This window comes from Rhinichthys klamathensis, unplaced genomic scaffold, assembly GCF_029890125.1.
Source record: "Rhinichthys klamathensis goyatoka isolate OS25496 unplaced genomic scaffold, OSU_Roscu_1.1 h1tg000127l_1, whole genome shotgun sequence".
In the NCBI taxonomy this organism is placed as follows: domain Eukaryota; kingdom Metazoa; phylum Chordata; class Actinopteri; order Cypriniformes; family Leuciscidae; genus Rhinichthys; species Rhinichthys klamathensis.
In genome coordinates, this window is record NW_026606664.1 from 2,383,449 (window position 1) to 2,398,505 (window position 15,057).

Genomic DNA, 15,057 nt, shown 5'->3' on the forward strand with positions numbered 1-15,057 from the left:
AAATATGATAGCAAAATGTCACAACATCCAATTTGACACCCCCATACATACATTGGTCCTATACATATTTTGCCATACACTGTAAACCTTTTTACAACTTTCAAAGTCCTAGCACTTTCTAGACACAAGCAGAAACCAGCCAAGTCCACTTTAGTCCTAGCCTGCCACTATTTCAACAGTAAAATCAGTTATAGCCAAGGTAGCGTGCCTAGAGAGAGCTAATCACGTAGCGTCTTTCTAACTAGTATAGCTAGTCGACAACAAAACTATGTCAATAGCTTAAATCAAGTTAAATATGATCCAAGTGACATGGCCTCATTGTCTAGTTTGTCATACTGTGAGTGTGTTAATGACAAAAAATAGGCTACTTACTTGGTGATTCCACGAGATAGTGGTAGATGTCTGAATAGTCCATATTTGGCCACTGCGTGGGGTCATTAATCCAGTTTTCGACCATTTCAAAGGGACATCTCTGTAACCCCGTATCCAGTAGCTTCTTTAAATGCCGACAAAGAGAGTGTGTATGTTTGTGCCATTTTTGCTATCAAGAAATTTTGCAGCGAGTTCTGTTCTCAGGGGAATCCGTTTGTTTTCCCCCAAAAAGGGGCGTAACCCTTCGATGACGCAAAAGTAGCGTTGGTCCATGACCCAACTAACATCACAAACAACATGCACACCTTCCATATTGCACCAAAGTCACGTTTCCCAGCATCTCTGAAATGCCCCATGCACACTAGCAGCGATTTTATGCACATGAGTGCACAAAGAATAAAGGTATCTGAAGTATCAATACAATATTGTGAATATAAGGCATTGTGATGTACTGTAAGACTATTTCAGGTCAATCCTGAATTTGAAGTTATTTTAGATTATAAACAGCTTATTTTGGTGTCTACTTCAGTCTGACTCACTTTTCTTCTTAACATTTAGAAACTGTTCCCATTAATGAAATGGATCGAATACCACGGCTCCTGGCCACCCTCCAGTTCCTAGTTGTTTACCATTTGGGGTTTTCCTCGAACAGTGAAGGGTTCTTGGAAAATCTTGGCTGTATGGAGAGCGTCTCAGGCCCCTTCAGATCCCTCACACATTCCACTAGCTTGTAACACCAATTTTACTACAAAAGCCTCTGATTAGCTGAGTGCATTGTCCTTTAAACCAAATCCAGATTATAATGCTGTAGGGTTGCCTGGGACATACCATCTCTGCACTTCATCTGCTTAATACACTGTGTTAATTAGATTGTGGGTTCAGTGGTTTAGGTACTGTGAATACATTTCCCAGCCATCTTTAACCCTGATCTGAAGCATATGGTTCTTTATGGATAATTTGTGCATTTTAAACTCCATAATTTGTTTTGAATGTCCCGCAATCTCCACCACATTCAGACCTAGTATTAACGTGTTTCAAAGACATATATTTTATGAAGTTATTCCTAAGGTGTGTTCACATTTACCGTTGCTCGGCGGGATTTTGTTGGCGAAATCCAGTCGTTCCAATAAGAATCCATGTGATTGAGTTTTGCATCAGGATGAAAAAATTCCCAGATTTCGCTCAAGTTGGTTGTGCTTCATACATCTCTATGCATTTACTCCGACTTTTTTTGCGTGCAAAACTTAATATGCTAATATGACCACACCCTTAGTTTCCATGAAATCTTTTGCGTTACTTTAGACCATGTTGGCAATTAAACTGATTGGTAAATTGTTCTTGTTTTCTCTTCTATCAGGACCTCTCTTGTCTAGATGATCTACCAATCTTCTCCCCTACGACCGACTCGTTATCCGTATACACCAATACTGATATCCTCAGGACTGATGTGACACCCAATGTACCCACAATATGGGACATCAAAACACCAGCATCAGTCCAAGAGGTAAGGCTAATTCCTGACCGCAAATGCTTATGTTAAACTTAACTGATGGTTTACCAGTGTTTTCTGGCATTTGTGTTGAATTACTATTATTAGCATAGTAGCAGAAACCACACCTGTGAGGGACACACCCACAAACTGAACATTTGTTCCCACTCTTATAGTAAAGCATGTGATCTTTCTGTTGACTTTAACTTGTTTTTCTTTCTTTCTTTTGTTTCTCTTGTTCCTCAGGTGAATTCTAACAGGTTTCAAGGTTTAAACTCTTTGGATGACATCACTGCTATCATTAATACACCACCCATAGGAGGTTATCAGGTAACTCTCAATCAACAGTTCAATTCAACAGTTCAGTCAAACACCGAAGTATGTCTTTGTTTCTCTTTCTGTTTTTCCTTCTCTATTTTAATCTTATTCCGTGTTTACACAGAGACCCCAAACACAGCCAGAAGAGGAAGAGGAAGTCGAGGTGGAGGAGGCTGAAGAGCTGGGTCATGTTGACACCTATGCAGACTACAGGCCCTCAAAATGTGAGCATTGTTTTTTTTTTTTTGCACACATTTCTTGGCTATTAATTTCATACTAGAAGATTCATAATGTTTTTGCTCTCTGTTTCGCTGCCTCAGCCAAGATAGGAAAATCCCACCCAGACCGAGTGGTCGAAACCAACACTTTATCTAGCGTACCTCCTCCAGATATCACCTACACCCTGTCCATCCCAGAGACCACCATAAATGACGGTCTGCTCTCTGCTTTGCAGCTGGAGGCCATTATCTATGCCTGCCAGGTACCCCTGAACAAACTTTGCCTTTCTTTTCTCACAACGTTGCCTTTCTTTAAAACAACATGCACAACAACAAATTGAAAGAATATAATGGACTGAACTCTTCCTATGTGAACTCTCACATAGAGTCCAAAATATCTAATTTCATTTATTATTTTGAGGATATTTAGTATTTACATACAATTTTAAATTGTTTAGATCCTGCTCTATTTGTTTTTTTTTAATTTAATTTATTGTTTTATTTTTCGGCTATTTGCAAACTATTGTAAAATTGTTTATATCCTGCATTATTTATTTTTGTTTGTTTTATTTATTTTTTTATTTTGAGACTATTTACAAAACAAATCCCAATTTCCCAACCTTATCTGTCATTCAAAATTTTTATGACCAAAATTATTTACTATGAACTACCCCCTGAGACTTTAATTAATGCGAAATATAATGCATTTAATAATCATCAAATGTTAATAATTTGGAATTAATTAAATTAAAACACAATCAGGTGAATGTTTTCATACAATCAGGTGAATGTTCTTTTTATTCTTTTAATTTTATACTATATTTTAAGTATCATTCAGTTCAGCATTGGCTTTTCTGTTTCTCCATCATAAAGCCATCGTAAAATCTCTTTGTCTGCAAATATTTTTTACTTTCTCATCATACTTGGAACAAACAGGCCACTAATATAGTCTTCTTTATAACACTACAGCAACATGAAGTGATTCTGCAGAACAACCAGCGGGCCGGCTTCCTCATCGGGGACGGCGCCGGAGTGGGCAAAGGCCGCACAGTGGCTGGCATCATTTTAGAAAACTACTCAAAGGGAAGAAAGAAAGCACTATGGTAAGCCATCTCCAGCATCATCAAGCCCTGTAAAACCCACACCATTGACTCTCCCACATCAAACACAGACTCTGGATCAGTTGCCTCATCCTTCTCATCTCTCCTCCAGGTTCAGCGTCTCCAATGACCTCAAATATGACGCAGAGAGAGATCTCCAAGACATCAATGCACCCAATATACAAGTGCATGCCTTGAATAAGGTCACTATTACTGTGTGGCTCAATATGGCAGCCATGTTAATGGAGATCACGTTTCCAGTGTAGCTCATTCTCACAGACTTTCCCCATAGCTCTGCTCGATAAGTCTAACTGTAACTGTTTTCCGTGCAGATAAAATACGGAGACACAGCTACCTCAGAAGGGGTCCTGTTTGCGACCTACTCAGCACTGATTGGGGAGAGTCAGGCAGGCGGCCAACACCGAACGCGTCTAAAGCAGATCCTAGACTGGTGTGAGCCGGGTTTTGATGGAGTTGTATCCTTTACCCTCTATAGAGTTATGTGCATAACAGATTTTGTGTGCAAGGATTTTATAACTTTTTGTTGCCCTTACCCATTGCAAAATAAAAGCATTTAAAAAAAATTAAATAATATTATACATTTTCACTCTAAAATATTATACTTATTAAAATATAAATATTAATTAAAATTGTATCTAAAAAAAAAATATATATATATAATATTAAAATATACATATTAATATATTTTACAATATTTTTTATATTATTATATACATTTCTAAATGTTTTTTTCTAACCAGAATTAGAAAATCATTCTATCAATATCATTCAATTTTATTCAGTAATTTTTTCTTTGTACTTTAACTTTTTACAGTAATATTGTTTTAAATCCGCAGTTGTAGTGTATTTTATTTATTTAATTATTTTATTTATTTAAAATAAATATATTTATAACAAATATATATCATTTTTATGTTTATTTATAGTATAATATTGTGTTAAACCATTTTTATTTCTTACTCTTAAAATACATTTTGTAGAATTGTTTTATTTTCTTATAACTTTAGAAGTTATCTGTGGACTTCTGTGAGGGTCTGTTTTCACCCCCAGTTAAAAAAAAAAAAATTATAAACAATCCTCTGTAAAAAATGAAGGTGAACATAAAGTTGGCTTTACCCTTGACCACAGCGACCCATAGATTATATTTGATGAATGCCACAAAGCCAAAAATGCTACGTCCACAAAGATGGGCAAGGCCGTGCTGGATCTGCAGAACAAGTTGCCATTGGCCAGAGTGGTGTACGCCAGTGCCACAGGTGAGTCTCTGCACTGCAGAACACTTGCAGTACCACATATTATGCCAGAGGTTTAAAGTGAAGGACTCTTGTGTTTCTCAGGTGCCTCAGAGCCAAAGAACATGATCTACATGAGCCGTCTGGGAATCTGGGGAGAGGGAACCCCCTTCAGAACCTTTGATGACTTCCTCCACACCATTGAGAAGAGGTTTGTATAGGACCACAAACTTTTTACTGGCAAATATGAAAACTAATGTTTTTTTAAATGAAATCTGAATGTACTCTTCATTTATAGGGGTGTGGGGGCCATGGAGATCGTTGCAATGGATATGAAGGTCAGCGGGATGTACATTGCACGCCAACTCAGCTTCTCAGGAGTTTCATTCCACATAGAAGAGATCAGCTTGGATGATGATTTCAAACTTGTGTACAACAATGCTGCTAAACTTGTGAGTTCCGAGGAGAATCCATGATGCATTTGTTTCTTTGGTGAATAGAAAGTTTAAATGAATAGCATTTATTTGAAATAGAAATCTTTCGCAACATTGTTTTAACACTCACTTTTTATCAATTTAATGCATCCTTGCTAAATAAAAATATTCATTTCTTTTTTCTTTTTTTTTTAAACATACTGAACCCAAACTTGTTGAATGGTAGTGTACATGTTGAAAATAACTATTTGAATATGGGCATGGGTTGAAAACATCGTCTTTAATTCATTAGACAGAAAACACTGAAAAACTACAAAACAATCTCCCCTGAAAAAGTTGATGTCTATAGAAATAGTTCACCCAAAAAATTATCCTGGCTGCACTTTTCAGTACATTGAAAGTGAATAGGGACTAGAGCTGTTAAGCCCCAAAACAACAACATTTTACCATAAAGCTATCATAAAAGTTAGCAGATATATTCCAAACCTTCTGAAGCCATACAAAACCATTATTAAACTGAAAATGTATCCATTACTGATAATATTCCCCTGAAATGACCAAGCTACAGCAGAGGACAAGATTTTCAATGACAATGGCTAAATTTCAGTCTGTTTATCCCACAAAACTATCGAATGGCTTCAAAAGACATTGAATACAGTGCAATTGTAATATGAACCACTTTTACCATACTTTAAAAGTGCATTTTTAAAAAATATTGGAGCTTGATACCTCCAGTCCCCATTCACTTGGTCAGGATATATGGGGGTGAGTGAGAGTATATGATGACTTAATTGTCATTTTTTAGTGAACCCTTACCTTTAAATGTAGTACAGCAAATCAAGTAACTGAACTGGTCTGTAAAATGGGACATTATGCTGTGTATGCATATCTGACACTATCTCCTCTGCAGTGGGCGGAAGCTTTGGCTGTGTTCATGCAGGCCGCTGACGAGCTCTGCATGAGCTCCACGAAGTCCCTGTGGGGTCAGTTTTGGTCATCCCACCAGCGTTTCTTTAAATACCTCTGCATTGCCGCCAAGGTGCGCTGCCTGGTGGAACTGGCCAAAAAGGAGTTAAAAGCAGGAAAGGTCAGTCATATTAGAGAGCCTGAACTCTTCCTAATGAAACATTATTTGTTACAATAGGCATTTTACACTCTTTCTTTCTTCTCTCTAGTGTGTTGTGATTGGCCTGCAGTCAACAGGTGAGGCTCGAACCAGAGAAGTCCTTGATGAAAACGATGGACGCTTAGACAGATTTGTGTCTGCTGCAGAGTAAGTGAATTTTGGGCATCATTGAAACCTTTCTTAAATATAAGCCACCTTATGACTACTTCTTTCCAGAGTAGTGCTCTTGCAGTTTCGTAATGATAGAAAAGTTTCTCAATATTTGTATTACTGTGGTCATCTCACAGTCCATGTATCATTCTGAAACCTATGTGTAAGTGTTATTTGATAAGAACCACTTCCTTTAGCCAATGCCAATTAGACAAAAACTCTTTTTCTGCCTTAACACGATAATGTGTTTTTGGTTTCTCAGGGGTGTGTTTCAGTCTCTAGTCCTCAAACATTTTCCATCAGAGAAGCAGAGGAGAGAAAAGGGAGCGGTGAACAAGAGGAAACGTGAGTTGTGTCGCACACTAGTAAAGTTGTCCATACGTTGCCCCGTCTTTGCTTTCTGCCTCATGGTTTGATTGAACGTTCTCCTGCAGGTAAGCCACGGGGCCGACAGCCAAAGCAACCCCGACACGGCACTGATGTAGTTGGAGTTATCAACATCAGCGATGACAGCAGCACCGAGTCTGACGCCTTGGACAGTGACTCCAACTCCTCACCTGACTCGGTCCAAGACAACAGTGATGATGTCATTTTTGTCGATCAAACTAGCTATCAAATGGGTATGTTTAATGGGTGTTTTATTGTGCAACTTATATTATCTCCATTTATCCTAATGATTTTTTTCGCTTACAGCACCTTTAATCTAAGTGTATGCTATTGTTTTTTGCTCTTTTTCTTCCTTAGCACGCTTAGAGGAAATGAAAAAAGCACTTCTCAACAAGATCGCTGAGCTGGGAAAAGAACTACCACTCAACACACTGGATGAGCTCATCGATAAATTTGGAGGTCCAGAAAAAGTATCAGAGGTTATTATTTATGTATTTGATCTAGTGGTCCAAGGATTGTTATACCTCAAAAACAAAAAAACAAGGTTGTGTTAAAGCGCTAAACATGCTTTGTGTATACACCCAGATGACGGGACGTAAAGGCCGAGTTGTGCGTCGGTCTGACGGCACTGTCCAATACGAGTCCCGCGCTGAGCAGGGCCACACCATTGACCAAATCAACATCAAAGAGAAAGATCGCTTCATGAATGGAGAGAAGGTGAGAGCAAGTCTCAACAAGGGCATCTGCTACCTTTAGACTCTGATTTATTTTGTGCATTCAGTAAAATGTTTCACCTTATTCCCTTCAGGTGGTAGCCATAATATCAGAAGCGGCCAGTTCAGGGATCTCACTTCAGGCTGACAGAAGGGTGAAGAACCAGCGTCGAAGGGTTCACATGACCCTGGAGCTGCCTTGGAGTGCGGACAGGGCCATCCAGCAGTTTGGTGAGTAGCATTAACTCATGTCTACCAACCTCTGACCTTGTCATCAAAACTCTCTTCCCATGAAGAGTGCAACCGTACCACCAACTGACAACCCTTTGTGTTCTTCAGGTCGCACTCATCGTTCCAACCAGGTCACAGCTCCAGAGTATATCTTCCTTATCTCTGAACTGGCGGGCGAGCGACGATTTGCGTCCATTGTGGCAAAGAGACTGGAAAGCCTGGTGCGTCCCTGACATGCAAACTCCTATTCTTTTCTGACTGCAAATGGTTCATACACACTGTTTAACATGTGGTGAATTATGGGCCATTCATGTCTTATGGTTATTATGGAGTGATATTGGAATGAGAGATATTCCAACTAGGGATGTGCCCAAAGCCTAAATTCAAATTCAGAAAGGCATGGAAAATGAGTAACGCATTTTATGGAGCCCCAAAAGGGACATGGCTAGGCTTGCTGCGGTAGTTTGTTACATTACTGGTGCTGGTTGAGGAGAGAACCCCTGATATGATTGTAAAGCGCTTTGGGTGTACAGTAGTACATATGAAAGCGCTATATAAATGCCTCATTCATTCATTCATTCATTCATTATATACAGAGTACGTGTGATTGCAAATTCGAGCGAGCGTGAATTTAATTTTTATTGATTCCAGCTCCCTGATATCCGCAAATTATATACAAAAATAATTACCCAACTATTTAATTGCGAGAGAAAACAAAAGCATTGAAATACATTTGTTCCACCATCTCGTATTTCTTCCCATCACTATGTCTATAGGGGCTCTGTAGAATGCGTAATGTATTTTCCAAACATAGTAATCGGCTTTGGACACATCCCTAGTTCCGACTTTAAAAATAAATTTTGTTACACTTCCATTCCGTACTGGTCACATACTCTGTGTGTAACATGTTAAAACATTCAAATTTCTCCTCTGGTGCTGACATTTCTAATCTTTGTGTTTGCTTTTCACAGGGAGCTCTGACGCATGGTGACAGGAGGGCCACAGAGTCTAGAGACCTGAGCAAATACAACTTTGAAAATAAAGTGAGTAACTGTTTCAAATAGAACAGTGAAACTGTTAAGAAAATACTCAAATAAGTCATGTACTAACCCGTGGTCTGTTTTGGCTTTTCTTCACAGTATGGCACCAAAGCTCTAGATAAGATTACCAAAACCATCCTTGGTCAGATCGAAAGCAAGGTACCCCCTCCAAAAGAATATCCTGGTGGGGACGCCATGTTCTTCAGAGGTAAATGGGCTCTATTTTTGCATTGCTCTCTTAAGATGTGGATCAGCTAGAACATTGATCTCACCAAAAGCCACCAATGCCTCCTTATCTTAGACATGAAGCACGGTATGGTGGACGTAGGCATGCTCTGCAGTCAATCACGGTTGGGCATCAACACTGAAAAAGGTGAGGTTTCCACAAGAGTCATATCGTACATTTCATCACAGGCACACATCCACGTATTTGCCCTGACCATGTGACTCAACTTCGTTTCAGACTGCAATATCACCAAGTTCCTAAACCGGATACTGGGCCTGGAGGTACACAAACAGAACTCCCTCTTCCAGTATTTCACTGACAATTTCGACTACTTGATCGAAAAGGACAAGAAAGAGGGCAAATATGACATGGGAATACTGGGTAAGCAGCACTTCTTCTGGTGGGGTGGTACTTTAAGTTACATTGATCTGCTTAGGTGACAACCAAGTATCTGCTTTCTCTCAGATCTGGCTCCAGGCAATGATCAGATCTATGAGGAGACACAGGAGAAGTTTCTGACTGCGGGAAATCCTCAAGATGGTCAAGTTATCCTGTACAAGGTCCGTCTTTTTAAGAAGTGTGCATGAAAGTTGAAGACACACCATGTTGAACTGATTCTTTAATGTTGAGGTTCTTACAAACCAGCTCTTAAACGGTTGAGAGCTCAGAAAACATGCCTAAGGCACAGGAGTTTCATGCGTGACACACGCTATCTCTTTCACCAAGAGCAATATTTATTTTTGACGGCTTACGCAATGGGGACTAGTTTCCCAGCCGTTAAGTACTTCCTTGAGCGAGAATAAACCACACTGTGTGAACTTTCTGTTTTGCATAGATTTAGGATCCAAGCATAGCCAGAACATGTTGGACACCTGTCCAACCATTGTGGACAAGTTTGACAAACATTATCTCTGACAGAAATGTTTGTTTTGTTGCGCAGATAAGTGTAGATAGAGGTATGCCATGGTTGGAGGCTCTCCAGAAGGTCCAAAATCTCAGCAACCCGGATGAAGGTTTCTACTTATCCCATAAAGTGAGTATTTGGGTATAGAGGCAAAAAAAAACTCTTCTTTCCAAATTTGCATGTAGTTTCCTTTTAGTAACACAGGAAAGATGATTGCTTGGAAGAACCTTCCTGTTCAAGGGTGAAGGAGGGTTCATGTGTAATTAGAGTTCTTCCTTAGTTGTCTGATGTTGAACATGTTGGTGCCTGTCTCTTTTGCAGTTAAGAGGTAACTACCCATGCGTGCTGCTAGCTGTGCAGGGCCGGGAGCACAACATGATCATCTACAAACCAAACATTGGCAAGCAGGCCCAAATGGAAAGCCTTGATAAACTCCAACAAAAATACAACAAGGTGTGTTCAACCTCTTCACCATACATGTAATATTCTCTAAATAAAATGATAGGAAAAAGAGACCTTCCTGAACGTGACACCTGTAGAGCTGCTGTGAAAAACCTCTCTGCTGCCATCTAGCGAGCATTATGGGTTTACGACACCGTCTGAGTGATGTTTTCTACCCTTGCTTCAGGTCACACCAGAGGAGGCACAGGATAGCTGGGAAAACCAGTTCACTTTCTCCTTCAGGAAATGTAGCCATGCTAACTGGTGAGAAAAGAGACTGTCCCAGCTTCTGACTTGGCACTAGCCAAACAGAGCTCTAGATCTAATGTTTATGCATGTTTTATGCAGGAACGGGAGATGCAAGAAGATAGAGGAGGGTCAGGAGTGCTTAATGGGCACTCGGTTGCGTCAGTACCACATGTTGTGCGGTGCTCTACTCCGTGTGTGGAAGCGTGTGTCTGATGTGGTCGCTGATATCACCAGCACCAGCATTCTACAAATTGTTCGCCTCAAGACCAAAGACAGCAACAAACAAGTTGGTGAGTTAACCTGTTGACTCTTCTTGAGGATTTCCTAACTAGCAGATTGTGATGCTCTGGACTGATAATCAAAAGGTTGTAGGACACCATTCCAGTCGTTCTAAGGAAGTCGGCATCTTGTAATCATTGTTCTTTCTTTCTTTCACCTAGGTATAAAAATCCCAGAGACCTGCGTGTCAAAGGTGCGTCAGGAGTTGCTGAGGATGGATGCCGAGGTGAAGCAGCGACGCCAAGAGAAGGAGCAGAAAGCGCAAGAGCTGCGTCAGGCTGAGGAACAGCAGAGACTGTTGGTGCAGCGTCAGCATCAAGAGTTCTTGTTAAATTTCTTCACCCCGTCTTTGCAAGCTCCCAGCTTACCCACCCCTAACATCTCCTTCACGCCGTTTCCTTCCCTAAAAACCCCCTTGGAGGAAATCCTGGACCTGACAGTTCACAGTACCTCTCCCTCCTCCCAAGTTAGCACTCAAACTGGACTGAGTGTAGACAACCTCACTGGGCCACCCGAACCTTCGGTGGATGACTTTAACATTGAAGCATTTATTCAGGAGCAGCAGCATCAACAACCACAGCAGGAGAGTCAGTCCACACAGGAAAGCTGTACAGCACGGGACACTGACCTGCTAGACATGATACTGTCCTTGAACTCATTTATGACAACCCCTAGCCAAAATGACCCTGCCTCTTCCACCTCAGATGCACCTTTGTCAGTACCCTTGGTCTTGTCAAGTTCCTTCTCTTCTTCAATGTCCCAATTCACTCCAACGCCGCTCACACCGTCCTCATCTTCTTCCTCTTTGTCGCAAGTCTCTCTCCCCCCTACAGACATGCTCCCGTTACCGAACAGCCACTGCAGCCCTGAAGCCATTATAAACGCACGGGAAGTTTTGAACAGCATGCTGCAAAGTGGAACAGAACCACGCTACTCCGTCATTCAGTACCAACAACCCGAGTGAGACGCTTTTTGTGGTAGTCTCCTGTAAACGCACACACTCAGGGCTGTAGTCTGACCACTGTCGGCGCCATGCTCCACCACTGGCCTTGGATCCACAAGCATGAAATCCTGCTTCACAAGATGGGGGAAGTTCGGTGTTTGCTCTGTTCTCGAGTATGATCCCTACACAGTTTGTCTTGAAACTGCATGCCAGAACTTCAGGATAGTTATCGAGGTGGTCATCCCAGTTTCAACATCCTGAATTTTATACCCTGGGACTTTAAAGAGAATTAGTTTACCAAAAATTGTTCAAGCTCAAGTCAGAAAATTACTTAAGGTTTGTATAAGTTATATCGTACCAAATCGTACAGGATATTTAGCTTAAGTTCCTTAAGATTTTGCTTATGCGGGAATAAAAAGATATTTAAGGTACCCTTTTGGCTCATCACTGGATGAACCCTCTGGAGAACCGCAGATGTTTTTTGAGTCCTCAAAAATCGTCAATATATATTTTAAATGCCTCAAAGATGTTCTTTTATAAAGGGGTCAACTGTTTTCAGATTACTAAAGGAACATGTTTGTATGTTCCTCATGGAGCATTCTCGACTCTTCATTTAAGAGTGTGCCTAGAGGTTCTTCAAAGGGTTCCGATGTGAGGAACTTGTGCCACAGGTATCTTTGTTTTCTCTTGTATCATTTTTGTGGCCAAAGATTCCGTGTGGGCCCAGCTGAAGTACAAACCTCACATATGCAAGACGTACCACAAAGTTTGCTTCGGCAAGGAGCTTAAGCTTTGTTTTGCATTGGACAATCATCAGCTTTACATTTCCATGATGAACTTCTGTTAGACGAAACATTTTTCCTGAGGAGCAAGACAACAGGCTACTGTCGAAATGTGCCTTTGGAACATACAGTGGAATGTAGACGTAAACGCTGTCCTGTGCAGATGTTTGTGATGTATTTATTGCCTTTATTTATCAGGCCTTGAAACAGTGTGCTAGTACTTACCTGTGCAGCTGTCTCTCTGTTGTTCTAAAATAGAACAGTCTGTCCTGCTGTCCCCCGTCTCGCAATCTAACGCAAAACGGTAACAATCTATTCGCTGACTGATTGGTTGATCCCAAAAGGGCTTTAGTCACACTTAATCCCTGTAATAGTACAATCTTTTCACTGTGACCTTAAGATATATGATCGAGTGTGGAAACAAAAAGGTCAGACTTCAGAGTTTGATGTAAAACGCATCCAGGGTACAGTCAAGAAAGGGCAATAAAACTTTTATCTAGTTAAATTTAAGCCCTTTATTTAATAAGTTAATTAATAATAAAAAAAAATGTTATGTTTTAAATCTTTGTAACGTCTATACGAATTACTTGACTATTTGTATTTAATTTTAAAGGGACATGTTTTATATTATTGTTTTTATTTTGTTTTAATGATACTATGATATTTGTAATTGTGCAGACAGAAGACAATCTGGCAGGCAAACAAAATGACAAACAATTCAAAGCAAAATTCAGTTTTGTTAAAGTTTTGCTCTGTTCTTTACTGCTGCACTGGATGGTTGAATATTTTTCAGTTTATCTTCATTCTTTATACAAATTATATATTTTCACTGCAAAATTTAACTGAAACCCAAATATTAACTTCATAGCTCTACGGTGTTAAAACCACTCCATATCTCAGAATGAAATTCATGAACAATTAGTTAAGATGTACATGTGTTTATCTTTAAATCAGAAAATTTTCCAAATGTCTGTCTGCGTAAAATTCTTGTATGTAAAATCCTGTCAGTGACACAGATCAAATATTATTTATTTATCCTGTACTGCTTATTTTCTGCACAAATATCTTATTTTATTCTTTTCATTAAGGGAAATTCTTTCAGCCACATTTGCACTTGAAACATTTTGTGTGAAATTATTCGTAGTTTCTCTCATGCAAATAGTTGTTACACACTCAGCGTGCAATTCACATTATATTGAATGAAATTCAAGCATTTGATTAATTGTTCCATATCATTTAGTGCATTTAATAGTTTTAACCTTACAAGTGATCCACATAGTCTGTTTTCTCAGTGCCTCCCCAAAAACAGCCAATGAGAAAGATGAACACAGGACTTATATTTCTGTTATATATTCTAATAAAGCATCTTATGCAACAAAAGCACTATATAATGAGGCCATGAAAGTGGGACAAAGTCAAATTTAACCCTTTGTTACTAATTAGAAATTTGACTCGCTCTGTGTATGATTTGCACTAAAACAGCATAAATGAGTTTCTGTCTTGTGTGTGTGATCCAGTTCTGCCAAGTTTGTTTGCTCTTGGCCCTTCATGGGAATGTTCAATACTGTAAACATCTCGATTCATTGGCTTCGCTTTTATATCAATATGACATTTACGTAATTTATTGCTATGGGGGAAAAAACATGCTACTGACTGTATGTATCTTGAACCGTTTTGTTCCTGTGTTCTTACTGGTTATGCTTTTGTCATTTTCTATAGGCCTATTTATAATTTACATCCAATTGTATATATTGTAAAAACAAAATGTGCCTTTTGACTGTTTCTTAAAGAAATTGTTTTCTACATGTACCTAAAGAGGAACATATTACAGTTCAACTTTATTAACAAAGCAAAAAAATAAAAATGTTCAGATTCATGAGTTTGTGTTTTTGGTTAATTATTTAAAATGGTTATATTGTGTTATTTTTGTGAACTGAAATATTTGCCAATATTAACATTTTAGGTCTGCTGATAGTAAAAGAAAAAACAAATTTACCTTTTTTTATTATTAAATCTTTTTTTTCACATTCGTGTTGAATTAGTTTTAGACGTTTAGTGGTTGTACCTTTTTAATTGTAATTTATTTTAATATAAAAAAGTTTTAGAAGACAAACTTTCCCTTTGAAAGTTTACTGGGGCCCCCTAGTGGTCACCAGTCCACTGGTTAAGAACAATTGATTTAAGGTTATTCTAGGTTGCCTATTTCAAATGATACCATCGTATTACCATTGCACTTTTTGCAGTATCATGGTTTTACCATAGTACCAATGTAAAAAACAAATAACACTTTAACACCTGTAAGTGTATGGAATGTCATAATTAAAATTATGTAGGCAAACCCTCACACTTGCCACCACTGACCAAGTTCAGTTCAGTCCTACGAAAGTATTTTCAAATGAAAC

The 15,057-nt window shown here is 39.2% G+C and overlaps 1 protein-coding gene across 2 annotated transcripts in view; it reads left to right on the forward strand.

The window, feature by feature from the left end:
* The window catches only part of si:ch73-63e15.2 (protein strawberry notch homolog 2), a 49,265-nt gene extending 36,838 nt beyond the window's left edge, over positions 1-12,427 (forward strand). For both annotated transcript variants that reach the window (XM_056256471.1, XM_056256472.1), the window contains 28 exons: positions 1,730-1,876; positions 2,108-2,191; positions 2,304-2,403; positions 2,500-2,660; positions 3,367-3,500; positions 3,610-3,700; positions 3,830-3,973; positions 4,657-4,774; positions 4,856-4,961; positions 5,049-5,202; positions 6,095-6,271; positions 6,360-6,457; positions 6,723-6,805; positions 6,895-7,080; positions 7,205-7,326; positions 7,433-7,564; positions 7,656-7,791; positions 7,900-8,012; positions 8,763-8,834; positions 8,931-9,039; positions 9,133-9,204; positions 9,295-9,438; positions 9,523-9,617; positions 9,998-10,090; positions 10,283-10,414; positions 10,590-10,666; positions 10,751-10,941; positions 11,092-12,427. In XM_056256471.1, coding sequence (XP_056112446.1) covers positions 1,730-1,876; positions 2,108-2,191; positions 2,304-2,403; positions 2,500-2,660; positions 3,367-3,500; positions 3,610-3,700; positions 3,830-3,973; positions 4,657-4,774; positions 4,856-4,961; positions 5,049-5,202; positions 6,095-6,271; positions 6,360-6,457; positions 6,723-6,805; positions 6,895-7,080; positions 7,205-7,326; positions 7,433-7,564; positions 7,656-7,791; positions 7,900-8,012; positions 8,763-8,834; positions 8,931-9,039; positions 9,133-9,204; positions 9,295-9,438; positions 9,523-9,617; positions 9,998-10,090; positions 10,283-10,414; positions 10,590-10,666; positions 10,751-10,941; positions 11,092-11,894 — 4,074 coding nt within the window. In that variant the 3' untranslated portion in view covers positions 11,895-12,427. The remainder of the gene's footprint in view (positions 1-1,729; positions 1,877-2,107; positions 2,192-2,303; positions 2,404-2,499; positions 2,661-3,366; positions 3,501-3,609; positions 3,701-3,829; positions 3,974-4,656; positions 4,775-4,855; positions 4,962-5,048; positions 5,203-6,094; positions 6,272-6,359; positions 6,458-6,722; positions 6,806-6,894; positions 7,081-7,204; positions 7,327-7,432; positions 7,565-7,655; positions 7,792-7,899; positions 8,013-8,762; positions 8,835-8,930; positions 9,040-9,132; positions 9,205-9,294; positions 9,439-9,522; positions 9,618-9,997; positions 10,091-10,282; positions 10,415-10,589; positions 10,667-10,750; positions 10,942-11,091) is intronic.
* The last annotated feature ends 2,630 nt before the right edge of the window (positions 12,428-15,057 follow it).